General features: G+C 42.4%; 1 protein-coding gene across 26 annotated transcripts in view; it reads left to right on the top strand.

Annotated features, from left to right (window-relative positions):
* The window catches only part of FGGY (FGGY carbohydrate kinase domain containing), a 532748-nt gene that overhangs the window by 427556 nt on the left and 86614 nt on the right, over positions 1-18578 (top strand). For 2 of the 26 annotated variants that reach the window (XM_086390241.1, XM_086390247.1), the window contains one exon: positions 17364-17496. The exons of the other annotated variants lie outside the window; for them this stretch is intronic. In XM_086390241.1, the coding sequence (XP_086246367.1) occupies positions 17364-17393 (30 nt within the window). In that variant the 3' untranslated portion in view covers positions 17394-17496. Of the gene's footprint in view, positions 1-17363; positions 17497-18578 lie in introns of those variants that run through there. 26 annotated transcript variants of the gene reach the window in all.

An 18578-nucleotide genomic window follows, 5' to 3' on the forward strand; every position in this document is an offset into this window, starting at 1 on the left:
TCTGCATCATGATATGCTATCTCACAGTTTGTGTTGTAAGAGGCAAACACATGAGTACCTGTAAGGGTAGAACGGGCCTTCAAGGTGGCTCAGCGGTAAGGAATCCATCTGCCAAGTCAGGAGATGTGGGTTTGATCCCTGGGTTGGGAAGATCCCCTGGAGAAGGAAATGGCAACCCACTCCAGTATTCTTGCCTGGGAAATCCTATGGTCGGAGGAGCCTGGTGGGCTATAATCCATGGAGTCACAAAACAGTCAGTCACTACTTAGCAACTAAACAGCAACAAAGCAGAATCCTGTCTATTTAATGTTGGCTATTACTTAACTATACTTGGATAGTGGAGTACCACGAAGGAGTGTCTTCCATTGCCTTAGGGCTATGAGTGTCCTTCTGAGAAGGGGACATTTGAACCAGGCCATAGAGCATTAGTTACTCTAGAGCTGGAACTCTGTTTGGAGGGGCATGTGACCCAGGCTGGCTTTTAATCTTTGCATTGGAGTCTCTTCTCTGGAAGTAGAGGAAGGAGCATATACTTCAGTCCTACACAAATCTCTCTCCACTTTAATTCCACACAATAAATAGTAATAACTGATGGAGTTCAGTTGTGTTATGGCAACTGCCTGCCAAGTCTGGGGAGTGGAAGAGGGCAAATGAGCTACACCTGTTGTGGGCAAGATAAGAGGAAATCAAATGGGGCAGTAAAAAGTGTAAGTCACCTTATTCCACTCAAGGTGATGGCATCTCCTTGACTTGCTAGCTGGGTGAACCATCCCGACAGGCAAGATACTTCATTTCTCTCAGCCTCTGTGCCATATTAACTGACCCCACTGAATAACTGCAAATATTCTGTGAATGAAAGCACATTTAGCACAATACTCTGCATACACAAAAATACTGTTATTATTTCCTGTATTGATTTAATCTTTACCTAAAACCCAGTCAAGTAGGTAGTAACATCATCCCACTTTATAAAGCAGGAAATGGAGGCATCAAGATGCTGATGAGCTCCTAAGGTCACATGGATGGCTGGTGCAGAGAGGAGGGTTCCTGTTTAGCTGTCTAACTCTAGGCTTACCCTCTGCATCTCCCTTGCTGCCCAGTGCTTCAGAGAGCACCTGGAGCTCAATTTACATATTATATGCTAGAAGTAGGGAAGATGTCACTTGATTATGTCCAGGCCCCTCACTTGCTAATGAGGAAGAAATCTTTTCTCCCGCTTGAAGGAACAACAGGATTCCCTTTAACAGATGGGGCAGGCCAAAGAGACCCCCTGAAATGATCATCCCTTGGATGCAATGGATGCAGCTACTTGAACTCATCTTGGCAGTTTTGCTTTGGGAAGAAAACAGTGTATTTATCATTCATACTCCTCTTCCATAAAGGATTTGAGCAAGCTTATAATAAAGGGCTAAGCAGAATAAAACTAAGCAAAATAAAACACAAGTTAGAAGCTATGTAGAAAGAGAATACCCCAACTACTTAGACTAGGGGATCCTCAAATATGTATGCCTTCAGGTGCCAACTAGTCTGTATAAACTTGGGACAATACCAGCAAAGGCCAAGATGATTTCTTCTGCAGGTTGGAGAATGTATACTCTTGCCTAAGGACATTGCCATTCAGGTTGTTTTAACCCTGCTTTGGTGAGTGCCAGACCAAGCAGATTTATGGGGCAGATTTGGCCTGTGGGTCTCTGACCCTGAAATAAGGGGATTACTTGGAGCTTCCCAGCAGCCAACACAGAACTGGGAAATAGGTCAAGTCAGATAGTGTCCACGGAGTCAAGGAAGTATACACCCATTCTCCAAAAGAGACTATGTCTTCCCTGCTATCAAATTCCAAAGTTGCCATTTCTTTAAAAACAAACTGAGAAATCCTTCTTTGAAACTTTACAGAAGCAGCAGAAGAATTCATCCTATATTAAGTTGTTAAGAGTCCAGAGCAGAACATTGAAACTTGACTTGAACTTAAGAATTGCCCAGGTTTATAACTTTGTGGAGCTGTCGCTTGACCCAAGGGTAAAACTGAATACCCAGCATGGTAGATGGATGGCGTGTCCCTTACCACTCTTCCCTGAATATTCCTTCCCTCAGCCAGCTTCACAAACAGAGCTGTGTCACTGACCTAGGAGTATCTTAGAAGACCTCAGTACTAAAGCTTTTACCAGCCTGGCATCAGGGACGTGCTAAAATGAAGCAGCCATCAATCGAGAAGGGCAACAGATGTTGAAGCCTATCAGATGTCAGTAAACAGCAAGCCTACAGAGGCCAGTGAACTTGGCATCCTCCTAGCAAAAATACACTGTTGCCTTCAAGAGGGAACACCATGGACTTTTATAAACTGCATTAGGTGATATATTTTTTCTTAACCTCTATTTTTTTTTAAAGGGCAGATTTAATGTTCACAGAGTGTTCTAGGCTTTCAGCCCTAGAAGTGTAGGTCTTCAAAATATCCTCCCAGTAATTATGAGACGTTTCATGTTCAGCTTATCTAGTACCCTCCCTTTTACTGTTAGAAGTATGATTCATATTATAAGCAATAAATAGGCCCATAGTTCAGAGCACAGACTCAGATGTCACAGAAGTCTGGGCTCCAGTCCTGAGTTCAGATGCTAAAGCTGCACGTTAGGTCAATCCCTTTACCTCTCCTGTCAAAACTGGTGTTCTCACTGTACAAATGAGACTGTTTAAAGCGCCTGCCTCAAAAAGAGTGCCGTGAAGATTAAATGAGATAATATGTAGAAAGTATTTAGCACAGTGGCTGGTATGAATAAACTTTCAGTGAGAATTCTACAAAGTTAGAGAAATGTTTATGATACCTCTCCTTATTAGCTGACTGTAAATTACATGTTGTTATAGCTCTTTAAGTACATTATTAAAAGACGGCTGGGCCACTCATTTACCTCCTGTTTGCTCTCAGGTAGCTTTTTACTACCTGTGCATTACATTTCCTGGACTCTCTTGCAACTGGCCATTAAGTAGTATTTAGCACTGTTTTTGGTTTAGTTTTAGTATTTGGTTAATGGGAGATAGTGATGGAGATTGGTATGCAGGAAACAGGGAGAAGTCAGGTCATTGCTCTCTTTTACTTCAGCAGCAGCAGCAGCTGCATCTCCTTTGTGATTCCAGCTTCCAGCCTTCCCCTTCAGGTTCCAGTGCTGAGCACTCAGCCCTTAGTTGGTTTCAGCTCCAGCCTGACATCCCTAGCCCCTATCTCTGGTCACACTACTGCCTCCCATCAGCTCTTGACCCCTGAGAGGAATAGCAGCTTTCTGCCATCCCTGACCTCTGAGTTCCTTTGGCATCATCAGTTTGGCTTCTTAGTTTCCTCTGTCGTCAGTGAAAACAATTTCTTGCGCTCAGTTCTTTCTGTTAAATGACCTAGAGTGGCTTCGCGTCTCCTGACTGCACTCTAATGATACCGTTGCTTTTAAATATTAAAAGAGAAGTCAGTCCTTACGGTGAATCCACTTCCCCTTCTCTCTGCCTGTTGGAATGGGCTAGGCCAGTGGGAGGAAGAGTGGCTGCTTCTCATGAAGAACAGTTTACTTTGACTAAATAAAACAGACAAGAAAATTGACCTTAGCAACTCTAGTGAATACCCAGCTCTGAATAATCAAACTCTGAGTCAGGCATTGAGGACAGTGGCTGTGCATAGCTTACCACTTCCATCAGGAGACACGGCTGGAGTACAGGTCAGAACCGGGCCCAGGTCAAGGGAGAGTCTAGTCGAAAAGAATAGAAACTCCTCTTTCTTGAACCAGAACTCTGGACCATTCTAAGTGAGTCATTATATTACATGTGTGATTATTCTCATCACTCAAGTGAGGAAATAGAGACTCAGAAAGGACAAGCGATTTGCCCAGCATCCCGTAGCTATTAAGTAGTGGCATTAGTTTAAGTCTGTATGTCTCGGAGCTTATGTTTATTAAGACATATCGTTTACTCAAGATTTTCCAAACTTTCTTCCTGTTTCAAAGCAAATTATAAGAAAGCTACTTGCAAAACTCGTATTTCTCTGGTCTTGTAGACATTCCCTTGCAGAATCAATAGTTAGCCTTTTCTCCCCTAATTCTCACAATAGATTTATATGCAAATTTTCTTGCCTTCAGTTTTACAAATGAGAAAACAGAAAGTGAAAAGAACTTACCCAAGGTCACACTAGGTGTTAATATTCAAGCTGAAATTTGAATACAGGTTTTCCTGTCCCCAAGCAAACACTATTCCTACTGGTGACGTCAAAGTACTGGATTATGTGATAGAAGGCCAAATGTTTTACAGTTTTAAAAAAGAAAAAGGGGAAAAACAAGGCCAGGTTCCCCACCTTCAAGGAGTTGACAGGCTAGAAAAATAAAAATGAAGCAACCTGAAACCAGACAGTGCTGTTACATGATCTACTCCCTGGTAACAGCTACAGGCAGGAAAGAGAAGTGTGACTTTGTAGAAGAAGTAGGGCTTGAAATGGAAATGGTAATTTAGGAGGAGCAGAGAAGCAGTAGGAAGTGGACTTTTCAGACAGAGATGCTAGTGAAAGGAAAGGAACAACACAGACAGAAGAGACATCAACTCAGCTCCTAGGGAAGCATCCCAGTTCATGAGGAACAGAAGAAAAAGCTCGATACATAAGGACCACACTTGACTGGGAATGGGGGTCATCAACTATGAACAAATTATTAGGAATTTGATCAGGAGTCTTGGGAGCGTGCTTTGCCCAACATCCTGCAACTCTGTCAGCTGTTTTTTGTTTTTTTAATGTTTCAGGCTAATAGTCTCATTTTTTTTTAAATCAACAACATCAAGTGCTTCTTAGATGATAATACTGTTTCCCACTTAAAAAATAAAACCTGTAAACTAATTCAACCTGAGAGTAACAACAGAGATTGATTATTTATATCTAACAGTTTTAAAGTCTTTAAATGCCCCTGGAAAAGTATCCTATTTTGCAAGAGAACATTTGTGTATAGAGTGTTATAGCATATCATGTTTGAGAATTTCAGGATGAAGATACCTTCTGAGACAAGGCCACTGAGATAACGGGAAGCAAGCAACCCCCCTCACCCCACCTCAAATCCTACTCCTTCCCCTCCCTGTCTCAACTGACACCTTGCCCAGAGGAGCCTGTATGTTGGATGGAGTTGATCAGACTGAAATTCCTACCAAGTTGGCCATGTCAGTTTCACCTGTCAGCATCTCTGATGAGGAAGGATCCTGAGAGACCAGACTGGTTTAGGTAATTGGATTATAGCGGTTGTCTTCATCTTAGTAAGCTGATTAACCACGACTAACAGATATTTACAGAGGAAAAATTTATAGACAGCCCTAAAGTGGTGACTCAAGCAAGTGCTTAGACTACTGAGAAGCAGCAGGCTTTGTGAGTCCAGCATGTTGTGACGTGGTGGGGAACTAGGAACCTGCTCTTCAAGGGGCTCCTAAAAGGATAACAGAGGGTATTCATGTCATTTCACCAGTCATTGTGCATGTGACTTTGTGGATTAAATCACTTAATCCTCACAACTATTCCATTCAATTCTGATATTCCTAGTGCTTTGCAGATAAAGAGGTCTTTGCAGATAAGGAGGTCAAATCACAAATTAAATACTTTCCCAAGGTCACAAAGCTGGTAAGATATACTTGGGTGATGTTCTGACCCTGTAGTCTCTCCACTGGAATAATACTGGAACCCATCTGTGAAATTGCCTTGGGACATTTCCTCGTGTCAGGCCCACCTCTACACTCCCCACCCAAGCCTGTGCTTATCTCTAGTATTGCCCTTCAGTGTTTCAGTGTCTGCTTACCCCACTTGGGTATGGGCTTCCAGGGAAGGATCCCAGAAGTCTTCATCCTTAACCAGTAGAGAGTGCTGCATAAACATGTGTGGTACCACAAAGGAGGTGAAATTGACAGAGAATGTATAGTCTCCCTTGATCTGGCTGAGCAGCCACTTAAAGCAGAAGTACTGCTGTGGACAGACGTGGATTGAAAACCCTTAGCAGGTAAAATCTGATGCAAGACCACCTATTTCTTAGCTCTGTCTCTGAAAACAGCTTTCCCCATTCTCATGGGCATTCACTCCAGACTGTTCCTTGTGATTCTCAGGTACTCTCTTTTTTCCAAAGATAAAGTCCCCATCCTCAAAGTCGGTTTGGTTACTAAACAACTCAGTATATAACCTGGGACAAGAGGTCTACCACTTGAGGCCTCAGATTCCTCATCTACACCGAAAAAATTAGGTCTTGATTTTCAAACAGTTTAAAGTGGTGGACCACTTAGGAGGCCACTGTGTAAACACACAGAAGCCGAGCCACGTCTCCTGTTCACCGAGGGTCCCAGCTGAACGTAAGAAGCCGGGCTCTCAATTGTTTCAGAGGCAATAACCCCAAATATATTAAGGTAATCAACACAAATACTTAATAGTACAGTAATTAAAATGAGTTCAGAATGGAAGATCCAGGCCATTGGAAAAAATGGGTTCAAGGGCTGCCAGCGAGACCCCCGTGCCTGCTTCTCTGTTGAAGGCTTCTCTGTGTGCTCCTGGAGGAAGCGGGTGTGTAGCTTGACTGTGTACAGTGGGCTGGGGAAGCTAAAGCCTCTGGGCCCATCCTCCTTGACTGAAGACAGACTGTGTGCTGTGGCACTGGTGAATTAGAAATTCTAGCCAGTGACTCTTAGAGGTTGATTTTCTGTCTGGGGATCTGACCTCTTGCTTCACCAGCCTAGGGGATCAGACTGTCCTGGGAGGAGCTGTGAGCTAACCCTCTGAAAAGCCTTTCCTTTCTTTCTCTTTCTTTCTTTTTTTAACTGTATGCTTCAAGGGGAATTTCTGATTGGGGGCTTAACACCGTGAGTTTGAATCCCTCTTGGCATTTAGAGCTTTGAGAGATCCATACCACCCTCTTCATTGGTGTTTTGTGCTCGAAGATTACTAGAGATTTAATTCCATTTATGTCACTGGATTTATTTAAAAAAAAAAAAAAACCTTTGGGAATCAGGCATGAATGCCCCATTTCTTTTTTTTTTTTTGGTCAGTTTTCACCGATTCCTTATGTGAATGCCTCAAGGGTAAGAATCTAGTTTTAGTTATTTAGTTAACTAATCTAGTTATTTAGTTATTTCCAAATCTCCAGACCCTAACACAGAGACTGACCTGGACTGCATGGTAAATATTTATATTTCATTCTACAAATACAACCTCCCCCCACCCCACCCCCGCCCCAGGTGCAACAATGTGTAAAATAACCATTGTACCAGGTTTCATCCCATTTACAGTGGAGTGTAAGAGACCATTAAAAAAGTAAATCCAAATAAATATATAGTGTATCTTGGAATATACTATAAGGGCTCTAAAGGGAAAAGAACAGTTTCAATGAAAGGACAAATTTGATTGATGAATGAAAGGAAAATGACCCCAACTGCCAACTCAAAATCTGTCTCATCTCATCTCTTTGTAAATAATTATTATTGGTATTATTTTAACTATCACAACTGCTGCCATTTCTTGAGTATCCACCACATTCCAAGCTCTGTGCTATTACCTTCCTATTTAGTGCATCAAATTCTCAAAAGAACCTTGCTGTTTAGACCTTCTTATCCCTTATTCCAGAGAAGGCAATGGCACCCCACTGCAGTACTCTTGCCTGGAACATCCCACGGATGGAGGAGCCTGGTAGGCTGCAGTCCATGGGGTCGCTAGGAGTCGGACACGACTGAGTGACTTCACTTTCACTTTTCACTTTCATGCATTGGAGAAGGAAACGGCAACCCACTCCAGTGTTCTTGCCTGGAGAATCCCAGGGACGGGGGAGCCTGGTGGGCTGCCGTCTGTGGAGTCGCACAGAGTCGGACACGACTGACGTGACCTAGCAGTAGCAGCAGCAGTATCCCTTATTCCAGATAAAAAAGGAAGGCCCAAGGAAAGTAATTAACTCGTTCATGATCAGAGTCAGTAAATGTCTGGGACAAATGCAAGTTGGTCTGAGAGAGACTCTGCATTGAGCAAAAGGGAAAAAATTCCAAAGATTATCATCAGGGATCCAATAGGGAGTCGCTGACTGAGGAACACTATATCCTACCTTGTTGCAAATGATCAATTATGTTAGGGGAGAGGAAGAAAACAAAGAGAAAAATCTATGTTCAAGAGTTAGAGGGAAAGGGAGGAAGATAGTATTCTTGAATTGGTCATCTTATCAGCCTAGCAATAATAAGCCATCACCATGGGAACAAGAACTCTAATTAATGACAGATGTTGAGTCACTTTATAAACCACACCATCTGAATGCCGAGCCGGTGCTGTAACCCTCTCTCCCCTTTCGCAGCTGGGAGCATGCTATGGTCTTGTTGGAGAGACCCGTCTTCTGTGGGTGGAGCAAACTCTGGACTTGGCATCAGAAGACTTGCATCTGAGCCTCAGATCTGCCCTTTCTGAGTTCTTTTGCCGTGAACAATAAGCTCACCAAAAGTGAGAGGTGGCCATTGTTACTTTTGTCATTATTATTGCTACCACTAATAGTAGCTTTCTAAGACTCCAGATCTACAAAATGCAACGTAACGTCATCTCATCAGTTACTACACTGACAGCAAATGTCTGGCATAGACAGTGTGCTATGTTATTTAACCATGGTGATGCTGATTCTGGAGAAGAAAAGTAGGAAAGGGAAAGAGGAAGAAAAGCAGTTGCAGTGATACGCAATGATGTACGTGTGTAGAACTATGAAAGCTCTGAGGTGTGATACAAATGAGGGCATTCTACTCATGGTCAAAATATTTTTGGTTAGTTCCTGGGCTGGTAGCCCATTCCTGTGTTCAGTTTTGTCAAAGGTTCTTTTGTCTCTGTTCCCTTTCTGTCCAGCCCCGTGTGCGTGTCTCTCCTCCTTCCGGCTGTGCTGTTTAACTGGGGAAGGACAACCAAGACAAAGAATTCACAGAAATCATGAAAAAAATTTACTCAGAGCCCAAGTTCTCTATAGGCCAGGATTTCCCATAGACTGTTCTTTTGGACATTAGAAGGTATTCCTGGAAATAATTCCTTTGGAAAACACTACATTCAAGTTAACTAGGTATCTTAATAGTAAGACTTTGCATAAGAGTTTAATATATTAACGTGCCTCGTGAATCTCCCAGGTTGTGGAGGCATTTAGAATACAGACTTTCCTAAATTTACTTGCCCAAAAAGTTAGTTTTTCATGGAGCATTTTACTTTGCTAAAGGACCAAACATTGAAAAGTGCTACTGTAAACCAAGAGTCAAGACCATCAAGTGTACAAGTAGTACCACATAACAAGTTTGAAAAATCCCACCAATCTTCCCGTCATTCATGTGTCCATTTTACAAATTAAAAGGGCGCCAATCCTGTATGTCCTTCCCTGGTGAAGGACAGGGAAGCCTGTGCGCTGTAGTGCTTGGGGTCGCAGAGAGTCAGACACAACTGAGCGAGTGAACAACAATGCTGTATTTGGCAGTGACTTCATGCTGGATGGTGGAGAAGCAACAACAAGATCCATATATTTCCACTCTTACCATCTTGGAGCTCTTGTGAGCATTTTGGGGTGATAGAGAAATCGCCTGGCAATAGCAATGCAGGTGAAGGGTAGAAAGCAAGGGTGCTGTGGTACCAAGGACTGCTGCTGCTAAGTCGCTTCAGTCGTGTCCGACTCTGTGCGACCCCAGAGACGGCAGCCCACCAGGCTCCCCCATCCCTGGGATTCTCCAGGCAAGAACACTGGGGTGGGTTGCCATTTCCTTCTCCAATGCATGAAAGTGAAAAGTCAAAGTGAAGTCGCTCAGTCATGTCCGACTCTTAGCGACCCCATGGACTGCAGCCCACCAGGCTCATCCATCCATGGGATTCTCCGGGACAGGGGCTTCTTATTCCTACTTCGTAGGTCAAGAGGAGTTTCCCAGGGGAAGGAACTTCTAACCTGAGATCCAAAGAACAGTAAGAACAATAGGTAACACATTGTCAGTGCACTTTCCCAGGTGTTGTCCCATCACATCCTCCTAGCAGTCCTGTGGGTCAGACACAATGAGAGTGGTGACAGGAAAGATGAGAGGAATGTGAACCAGCACATTGCTTTGGGTCTGTTGGTTCGAACTTGAACGAGTCACTAAACTCCATGGACTCAAGTGTCCAGGAGCCATAAATGGATACAAAACAGAATAACATGGTTTCTCCCCAAATGCACAGGTAAACCATCGGTAGCACCCAGGATTTTAGCTGGCTTGTGGACACTCTTTTTGTAATAGATATATATTTAATTTAACATATATTAGAAAAAGGTAACCAGCATCATACCTATGTTTTCATAGACATTTTTGCCAAGAACAAGGCAATTTGAAAAAAGAGAAAAAAGAATTTATTCCAAATTTAGAAAAAAATATTATACTAATATAATACTACACATGATACTTGAACATGGAAACAATTATGAAGATGGTATGTGAATAAAATTTGTGAAGTAATAAAGTAACATGTGTGAAAGTGTCTCATGCATAGAAAGTGAAAGAAGGGTTAGTTGCTCAGTTGTCTCCAACTCTTTGTGATGCCATGGACTATAACCTGCCAGGCTCCTCTGTCCATGGAATTCTCCAGGCAAGAATACTGGAGTGGGTTGCCATTCCCTTCTCCAGGGCCTCTTCTCAACCCAGGCACTGAACCCAGGTCTCCTGCATTGCAGGCATATTCTTTATTGTCTGAGCCACCAGGGAAGCCTCATGCATAGATCAAATCAGATCAGTTGCTCAGTCGTGTCCGACTCTTTGGGACCCCATGAATCACAGCACGCCAGGCCTCCCTGTCCATCACCAACTCCCAGAGTTCACTGAGACTCACATCCATCGAGTCAGTGATGCCATCCAGACATCTCATCCTCTGTCATCCCCTTCTCCTCTTGCCCCCAATCCCTCCCAGCATCAGAGTCTTTTCCAATGAGTCAACTCTTCGCATGAGGTGGCCAAAGTACTGGAGTTTCAGCTTTAGCATCATTCCTTCCAAAGAAATCCCAGGGCTGATCTCCTTCAGAATGGACTGGTTGGATCTCCTTGCAGTCCAAGGGACTCTCAAGAGTCTTCTCCAACACCACAGTTCAAAAGCATCAATTCTTTGGCACTCAGCCTTCTTCACAGTCCAACTCTCACATCCATACATGACCACAGGAAAAACCGTAGCCTTGACTAGACGAACCTTTGCTGGCAAAGTAATGTCTCTGTTTTTGAATATGCTGTCTAGGTTGGTCATAACTTTCCTTCCAAGGAGGCCCCAGTAAATTCTTCCTTTCTTTCTGATTCACTGGGCCAGCAAGTGGCAGACCCCAGGTCTAAGCCAGAGCTTCAGACTCCGAGTCCAATGCTCCTTCCAGGACACCTTTAACTGTGTCTGCCTCATCCAGCCACTCATCCCTCAGTAATAATGCAATGAGTGGGTATTTCAGAAGTGACTCATGACTTTGCAAAAATGTTCGGACGAATGTCAATAATAAATAACATGTATACGTACTAAACATAGACAGTGTTAGCATTTTCAAAAACAGGAATTGGAATCTGAGAATTGAAAGGGCACTCAGAGATCATCTCACCCAATCTTGCCTTTTATGGATGTGGAACTTGGGACCCAGAGAGGAGAAGTGCTTTGTTCAGAGCTCTTAGCTAATCAAACCAGGATGAGAATTCATATAAAACAGGCAGATATAAAATGTTACATGTAAGGACTTCCCTGGTGGTCCAGTGGTTAAGACTCTGTGCTTCCAATGCACGAGGTGCAAGTTCAATCCCTGGTCAGGTAACTAAGATCCTACTTGCTGAGAGGTGCGGCCACAAAAAATAAAGAAACAAAAAAGTTACATGTAAAAAGGAAAAAAAAAAAAAAACTGTCTCCTTTTTCCAGAAAAGTAGCAGGGATATACCACAAAAGGACTTTTACTTTAACAAACTTAAAAATTTGGGAGGTCATGCTTCATGCTATGCCAAGCAGAACATTGTAAACGATCACTGGAGAAGGCATTCCTGGTTCTATTCATTTGTTTGTTTGTTTTAATTGTAAAATATACATAACAAAATTTACCATTTTTGCATAAATGATATAGTAGTGTTAAGTATTATTCACATTATTGTGCAACCAAGGTCCAGAACTCTTTTCATTTTGCAAAACTGAACTCTCTACCCATTAAACAACAGTTCCCCACCCCTCTCTCTTCCAGGTTCTAGCAACCATGATTCTACTTTCTATCTCTGTGAATTTTACTACTCTCAGTACATATATAAGTGCAATCATACATATTTGTCTTTTTTGTGACTAGCTTCTTTCATTTAGCATAATGTCCTCAAGAGCCATACTCATGGTGGCATGTGTCAGAATTTCTCTCCTTCCTGGTTGTTTTCTTGATGTGACACAGACTGTTCTCTGTGGTTCCTGATTATACCCATCATCACCGTTAAGACTTCGGCATGCTTACTATTTTAGTGACTTTTCTCCAGTGGGGGAAATAGATAGCTCAGTTGTGGATGACAGCAGCAGTGAAAATCAGTATCTAAGAGGAACTCAAGCCTTCGTCTTCCAATCTTTTCTAAGTAGGTGACAAGGGAGATAAATGAGATTGCTTGCTGTATCTCCCACCCTCACCCCCAGTTCCCTTCATTGCTTCCACCTCAAGTCTTCCGTCAGCCACAAAGGAACCATAAGGTGGTGGTTAGTGATTTAAAAAGTGGATTTTCAAGTAAAACAGCCTTGGATTCCAGTCTAGCCTCTGTAACTTACTAAATCTAGGATCATGCATAATATGATTAACTCTCAAAGCTATGCTTCTGTTATCTGTGGATGGATAGAATAATACTTGTATATAATTTTTCTTTTTTAAAGCTTTTTTTTCTCCTTTTATGTGGTAAGATATTATTTCTGGACTTAGTTTCTCAAACTGAAAAATAATAATCGGTAATTTCTTCCACTGGATTGTTCGGAGATGGGATGTGATGTTATCTGACATTTTGGCCACTGAGACATCTTGTTCCAGGCTGAAAGTTCTAGGGAACCTCATGATATTGGAAAGGAGAAAACGCTCATTTATTATGCAGCCTCTGTAGGTCAGATATAGTACTTTTTCATCCAAAACTCTGAGTACTACTCTATTATGGCCCTTGGCCCTTTGCATCATTAGCATTTGCAGTCTCCCTGGCTTATCTTAACCATCCTTGTCCCCCAGCTCCCAGCCCTTCATCAGGGCCTGCAAGATACCCAGAAAACTACAGATCCTGCTCGCCCTGCTGCCATTTTTTTTTTAAACTGTTTCTTTAATGCATTGGGAATCACTCAACATGTGCCTGCATTTCTTTGGCCACTAATACATTCCCCATATCTCAAGATATTCTCTCTCTTCCCATTCCAATATCCCCATGGCCTCATGGTAAAAGGTACCATTCATTTGACAAGGAAGCCTGCAGATGGAAACTGATTTGGGCTCCTCTCTCAGCACTCTCCTTGCTGACCACTCTTTTATTTCCCCCTGGATTTGACCCTCCCATCTTCTTTCTTTTGATAAACAGGACAGCTGTCCCCAAAGGGATGCATCCATTACATTTCACCAGAGTTGAGTTCACTTTCCATTGTGTTTCTGTTTAAAAAGAAAGCCTTTTAAAAGGGTTGAGCATACATTGACTGTGTACTTAATTTTTAATATGTGTGTGTGCCCACAGCCAAGAGAATAGAAGAGAAGCCTTAAATAACAATGAAACTGAATGTATATGTGTGTTATGTGGCACTGATTCCTAAACATGTATATTCTTAGCAGCCAGGTATTATTTAATACATCCCCATTAGTCAAGATGCCAAATCTAAATGAAAACCATGTTTAAATATATTTAGTAATAGTATGGCTTTTGGTTGACTTTCAAGCTGTATTAACATAACTTTATTTTTCCCCAGCCAGCCCTCAGTCACTGTCTTATATTTTTACTCTGAATGTTAGTCTAGTTCTTTTGTGTTATTAAGCCAATTTTGATCATAAACAATTTATACCACAGACTTTTAGCATCATTTGCACTGGGCCCTTAAATGTAAATGTTTTAGAAAGAGAATAACCCTGAGCTTTTTTGTTTTTTTTTTTCCTGGCTGAAAAATGAAATGTCTCTTCTTCATGGGGTGAGTCCCTGAATTTAAAAGGAAGTTAATAAGTGCCTTGGAGATAGTAAATTGTTTGTAGTTTCTGTAACGAATGGTGTCTGCCTTTTGAGTTGTTGTTGCTTTTAGTGTTTTGTACTAAATGTACTGTGTTCATTTTTTTCTTCCCCTTTGTGATGATTCACGCTTCTGTTAGTTTTGCAATAGCACCACCTACAGGCTGTGGGGAACATTGCATGTGCTGCTAAAATGATCTTCGTTTCAGTCGCTCAGTCGTGTCCGACTCTTTGCCACCCCATGAATCGCAGCACGCCAGGCCTCCCTGTCCATCACCAACTCCCGGAGTTCACCCAAACTCACGTCCATCGAGTCAGTGATGCCATCCAGCCACCTCATCCTCTGTCGTCCCCTTCTCCTCCTGCCCCCAATCCCTTCCAGCATCAGAGTCTTTTCCAGTGAGTCAACTCTTCACATGAGGTGGCCAAAGTACTGGAGTTTCAGCTTTAGCATCATTCCTTCCAAAGAAATCCCAGGGCTGATCTCCTTCAGAATGGACTGGTTGGATCTCCTTGCAGTCCAAGAAGACTCTCAAGAGTCTTCTCCAACACCACAGTTCAAAAGCATCAATTCTTCGGTGCTCAGCTTTCTTCACAGTTAGTAGCTTTTTAAAAAGCAATTCCCCTGCTCTTCAGGATGTAATGACAAAAGGCTTGTGGGTCTTGGGGTTGAAGAAGAGAGAAGGCAGTAGTAGCCTGTTGAGGTAGGCTCCTATCTCCATCCACCAGGTTTCCAATCTGGTGACAAACCAAAAAGAGCTATAACTAGAAAGCATTCCTTTTATAAAGAATTAGCCACACTTGGAGTAAAATATTCTGTTCCAGCAGATTTTTAAAAAATTATTAATAAAACATCATTGTATTTATTTAACATGTTTCACTCTTTTTCTTGTGCCCAGCAGTTTTCTTGCTGTTTTCATCCTTGTAATGCATTTTCCAACATAACGTAGTGAAATGATTCTTGCATGTGGTGCTTCGGTTTTGATCTTATAGTAATTACTTGCCTCTCACATTTCTACACGCTCTCTTCTTTCTTCATTGTTCTCTGTATTAGTCCTTATAAAGTTTTATTTCAGCCTCCAGCCTGTTTATGCTTTCCATTAATGTTTCATTATCGTTTCTTCTTGTTTCTGGAGTTCTTATATGGTTCTTTGTGTTTACATCTGAAAACGTTTTAAAACCTGATTAAAGTATCACAAATGTGTTTATTAAAAAACACAACACAATTCTTTGATTATATTAGTGCTGATAAATAATGCTTACAAAACTGTTATTTGCATCATATTAAATCCAAAATTTAACATGTGTTTAACTTTGTACACTGTAGATGTTCTATGGTTCACTTTAAAAAAAAATTAAATATAGTACATCAGTTCAGTTCAGTCGCTCAGTCGTGTCCGACTCTTTGCGACCCCGTGAATCGCAGCATGCCAGGCCTCCCTATCCATCACCAACTCCCGGAGTTCACCCAAACTCATGTCCATCAAGTTGGTGATTCCATCCAGCCATCTCATCCTCTGTCGTCCCCTTCTCCTCCTGCCCCTAATCCCTCCTAGCATCAGGGTCTTTTCCAATGAGTCAACTCTTCGCATGAGGTGACCAAAGTATTGGAGTTTCAGCATCAGCATCAGTCCTTCCAATGAACACCCAGGACTGATCTCCTTTAGAATGGACTGGTTGGATCTCCTTGCAGTCCAAAGGACTCTCAAGAGTCTTCTCCAACACCACAGTTCAAAAGCATCAATTCTTTGGCACTGAGCCTTCTTCACAGTCCAACTCTCACATCCATACATGACCACAGGAAAAACCATAGCCTTGACTAGACAGACCTTTGTTGGCAAAGTAATGTCTCTGCTTTTGAATATGCTATCTAGGTTGGTCATAACTTTCCTTCCAAGGAGTAAGCGTCTTTTAATTTAATGGCTGCAGTCATCATCTGTAGTGATTTTGGAGCCCAGAAAAATAAAGTCTGACACTGATTCCACTGTTTCCCCATCTATTTCCCATGAAGTGATGGGACCAGATGCCATGATCTTCGTTTTCTGAATGTTGAGCTTTAAGCCAACTTTTTCACTCTCCTCTTCCACTTTCATCAAGAGGCTTTTGAGTTCCTCTTCACTTTCTGCCATAAGGGTGGTGTCATCTGCATATCTGAGGTTATTGATATTTCTCCCGGCAATCCTGATTCCAGCTTGTGTTTCTTCCAGCCCAGCGTTTCTCATGATGTACTCTGCATATAAGTTAAATAAGCAGGGTGACAATATACAGCCTTGACGTACTCCTTTTCCTATTTGGAACCAGTCTGTTGTTCCATGTCCAGTTCTAACTGTTGCTTCCTCACCTGCATACAGGTTTCTATAGTGCATAGCAGTACATAAAAGTCTTGTAAACAGGCATTACTACCTATGTGCCATATCTCTGTAGATGATGATGGCAGTGATAATGATTTTAGGCATCACTTGATGACTTCCACAGGCCAAACACTGTTCAAATCACTTTACATGAATTAGCATATTTAATCACCAAAACAATATCATGGGATAAGATCTAAAAGTATTCCCATTTTATACATGTTTACAGAATGTTTGTGTGTTCCCCAAAAGGAAACGTCTACAAGGTAATGTATGAGCCTGCCATAGCTAATGTGCAATTAAAAAGTTAATATTAGTGGCTCTTTCTTGGACTTTAAGAATTAGTTTGGGTCACTTGTCTTTGTCCCATTAACCAACTCTCCCTTTGGGAGCTTATGCTTCCCTTCACCCTTTTATACCTGTCAACTTCTCCTCACTGGGTGACTCCAGCTTTATCTCCTGAAAGAGCAATGTCTGCCCTCCCAGAGCTTATACTCTCATTGGGAGGAGTCTCATACAAGTATTTCTGGAAACAAGTAGTCACAACAAATAATAGGATTTCAGGTAGCAAAAAAAAAAAAAAAATGCTGTAAGAGGAAGTAAAGCAACATGAAGGAACAAAGAGAGAAGGCCAGGCAGATTGGGCAGGTGGGACTGGCTGTGTGAGCAGCGTTGGTAGAAGGGCCGTCCTGAGTTAGGATGTCTGAGATGAGACTGGCATGGCAGAGAGCACGGGGTGCAAAGGTCCGTGGGTGGGAATGAACCGAACATGTCTAAAGAAGAGCAGGAAAAAACCAGGGAATGGGTCTCTTCTTTCTCTCCCTCCTCAGCTCTCTGACACTCCATTTTCTGCCTCAGACCCTGGTCTTGCTGAATTCAAAGAAATGATCTGGAATGACAGAATCCTGGGATGATATTCATGGAAGTCAGGGGACAGGGAGGGACACTGGCAAGAGGATCAGACTGGGGAGAGCCTACACTCCGTTTGTCTGCCAGGTACACTCACATGTAATGTCTGTCTATTGTGTACAGTCGGATTAAAGTGAGCATAAGGCAGAAGTGAGGTCCCAGCCCTTCCTGGCACAGCGAGTCATTCATCCTTCAGTGCTCCTGTAGTACAGAACAGACCGGGCACATATTCCTCCTCATATGTAGGGCAACTCTTCCTCCCACCAGGCTAGAAGCTTATTGAGGGCAGAAGCTATGTCAGAATCATTCTTCAAGCCGTTTTCCTTCTTGCATTCATTTACCCGGCACTGTTTCTGAGTGCCAGCCACTTATGCTAGGTCTGTCTCTCTGTCCATAGATGCAGGTCTGCACAAGAAAGACCCGGTCCTTGTTCTCAAGTTTACAGTATTGCAGAGGGAAAATACAGTAAAGTAGACAACCAACCGTACTGGAGTCTGCTCTGTGCTGTAATAGGTGATGCACCTCACCCAGCCTTTGGGAGGCAGAGAAAAAGTTCAAAGGAATGACAGTTGCACCAGGACTTGGAAGTATGAACTAAACAGAGGGGGGTGTGTGTGTGTGTGTGTGTGGCTGAGATGGGGGAGGGTGTACACAATTTTAGATCTTGGGAACAAAGGATTCATGAACCTAAAGGTGAATTCAGTATGTACTGGATGAAAATATGAATTTGAGTAAATAAACGAATGAACAAATTAATGCTTTGGTCTTGTAGGAGCAGCTCCTAACATGGAAGTAGAAAGCCGGAAGACATTTTGTTAATTTACTTTGATAAGTCACTGTTCCCAATGCTGCCTGTCCTGTGCCTGTGGGCAGACTCTCATGAAAACCTGTGTGATTATCAGAAGGCTGCTTGCCTCATAGATCATGCAGGGATTTATTGGAAAAGTGAATTAAGCAGTCATTTTTAACCTGGGGAACGGATCTATCCCAAGCCCAATGACCAGCATCCCTATCTATCCTGAACATTACTTAGATGACAACTGTGGGATGGATGAAGGGTTAAAAAAATGAAGTCGGAATCTCAAGGCTGTGCATAGAAGGGAGAGTGGCTGTTAGAATGTTCGAGATGCGAGAGGAAGAGTGCTGGCTTGAAAGAGGCAAGGA

Source organism: Bos grunniens, chromosome 3, assembly GCF_055505025.1.
Source record: "Bos grunniens cultivar Pamir isolate PY7600 chromosome 3, Bosgru_T2T1.0, whole genome shotgun sequence".
In the NCBI taxonomy this organism is placed as follows: domain Eukaryota; kingdom Metazoa; phylum Chordata; class Mammalia; order Artiodactyla; family Bovidae; genus Bos; species Bos grunniens.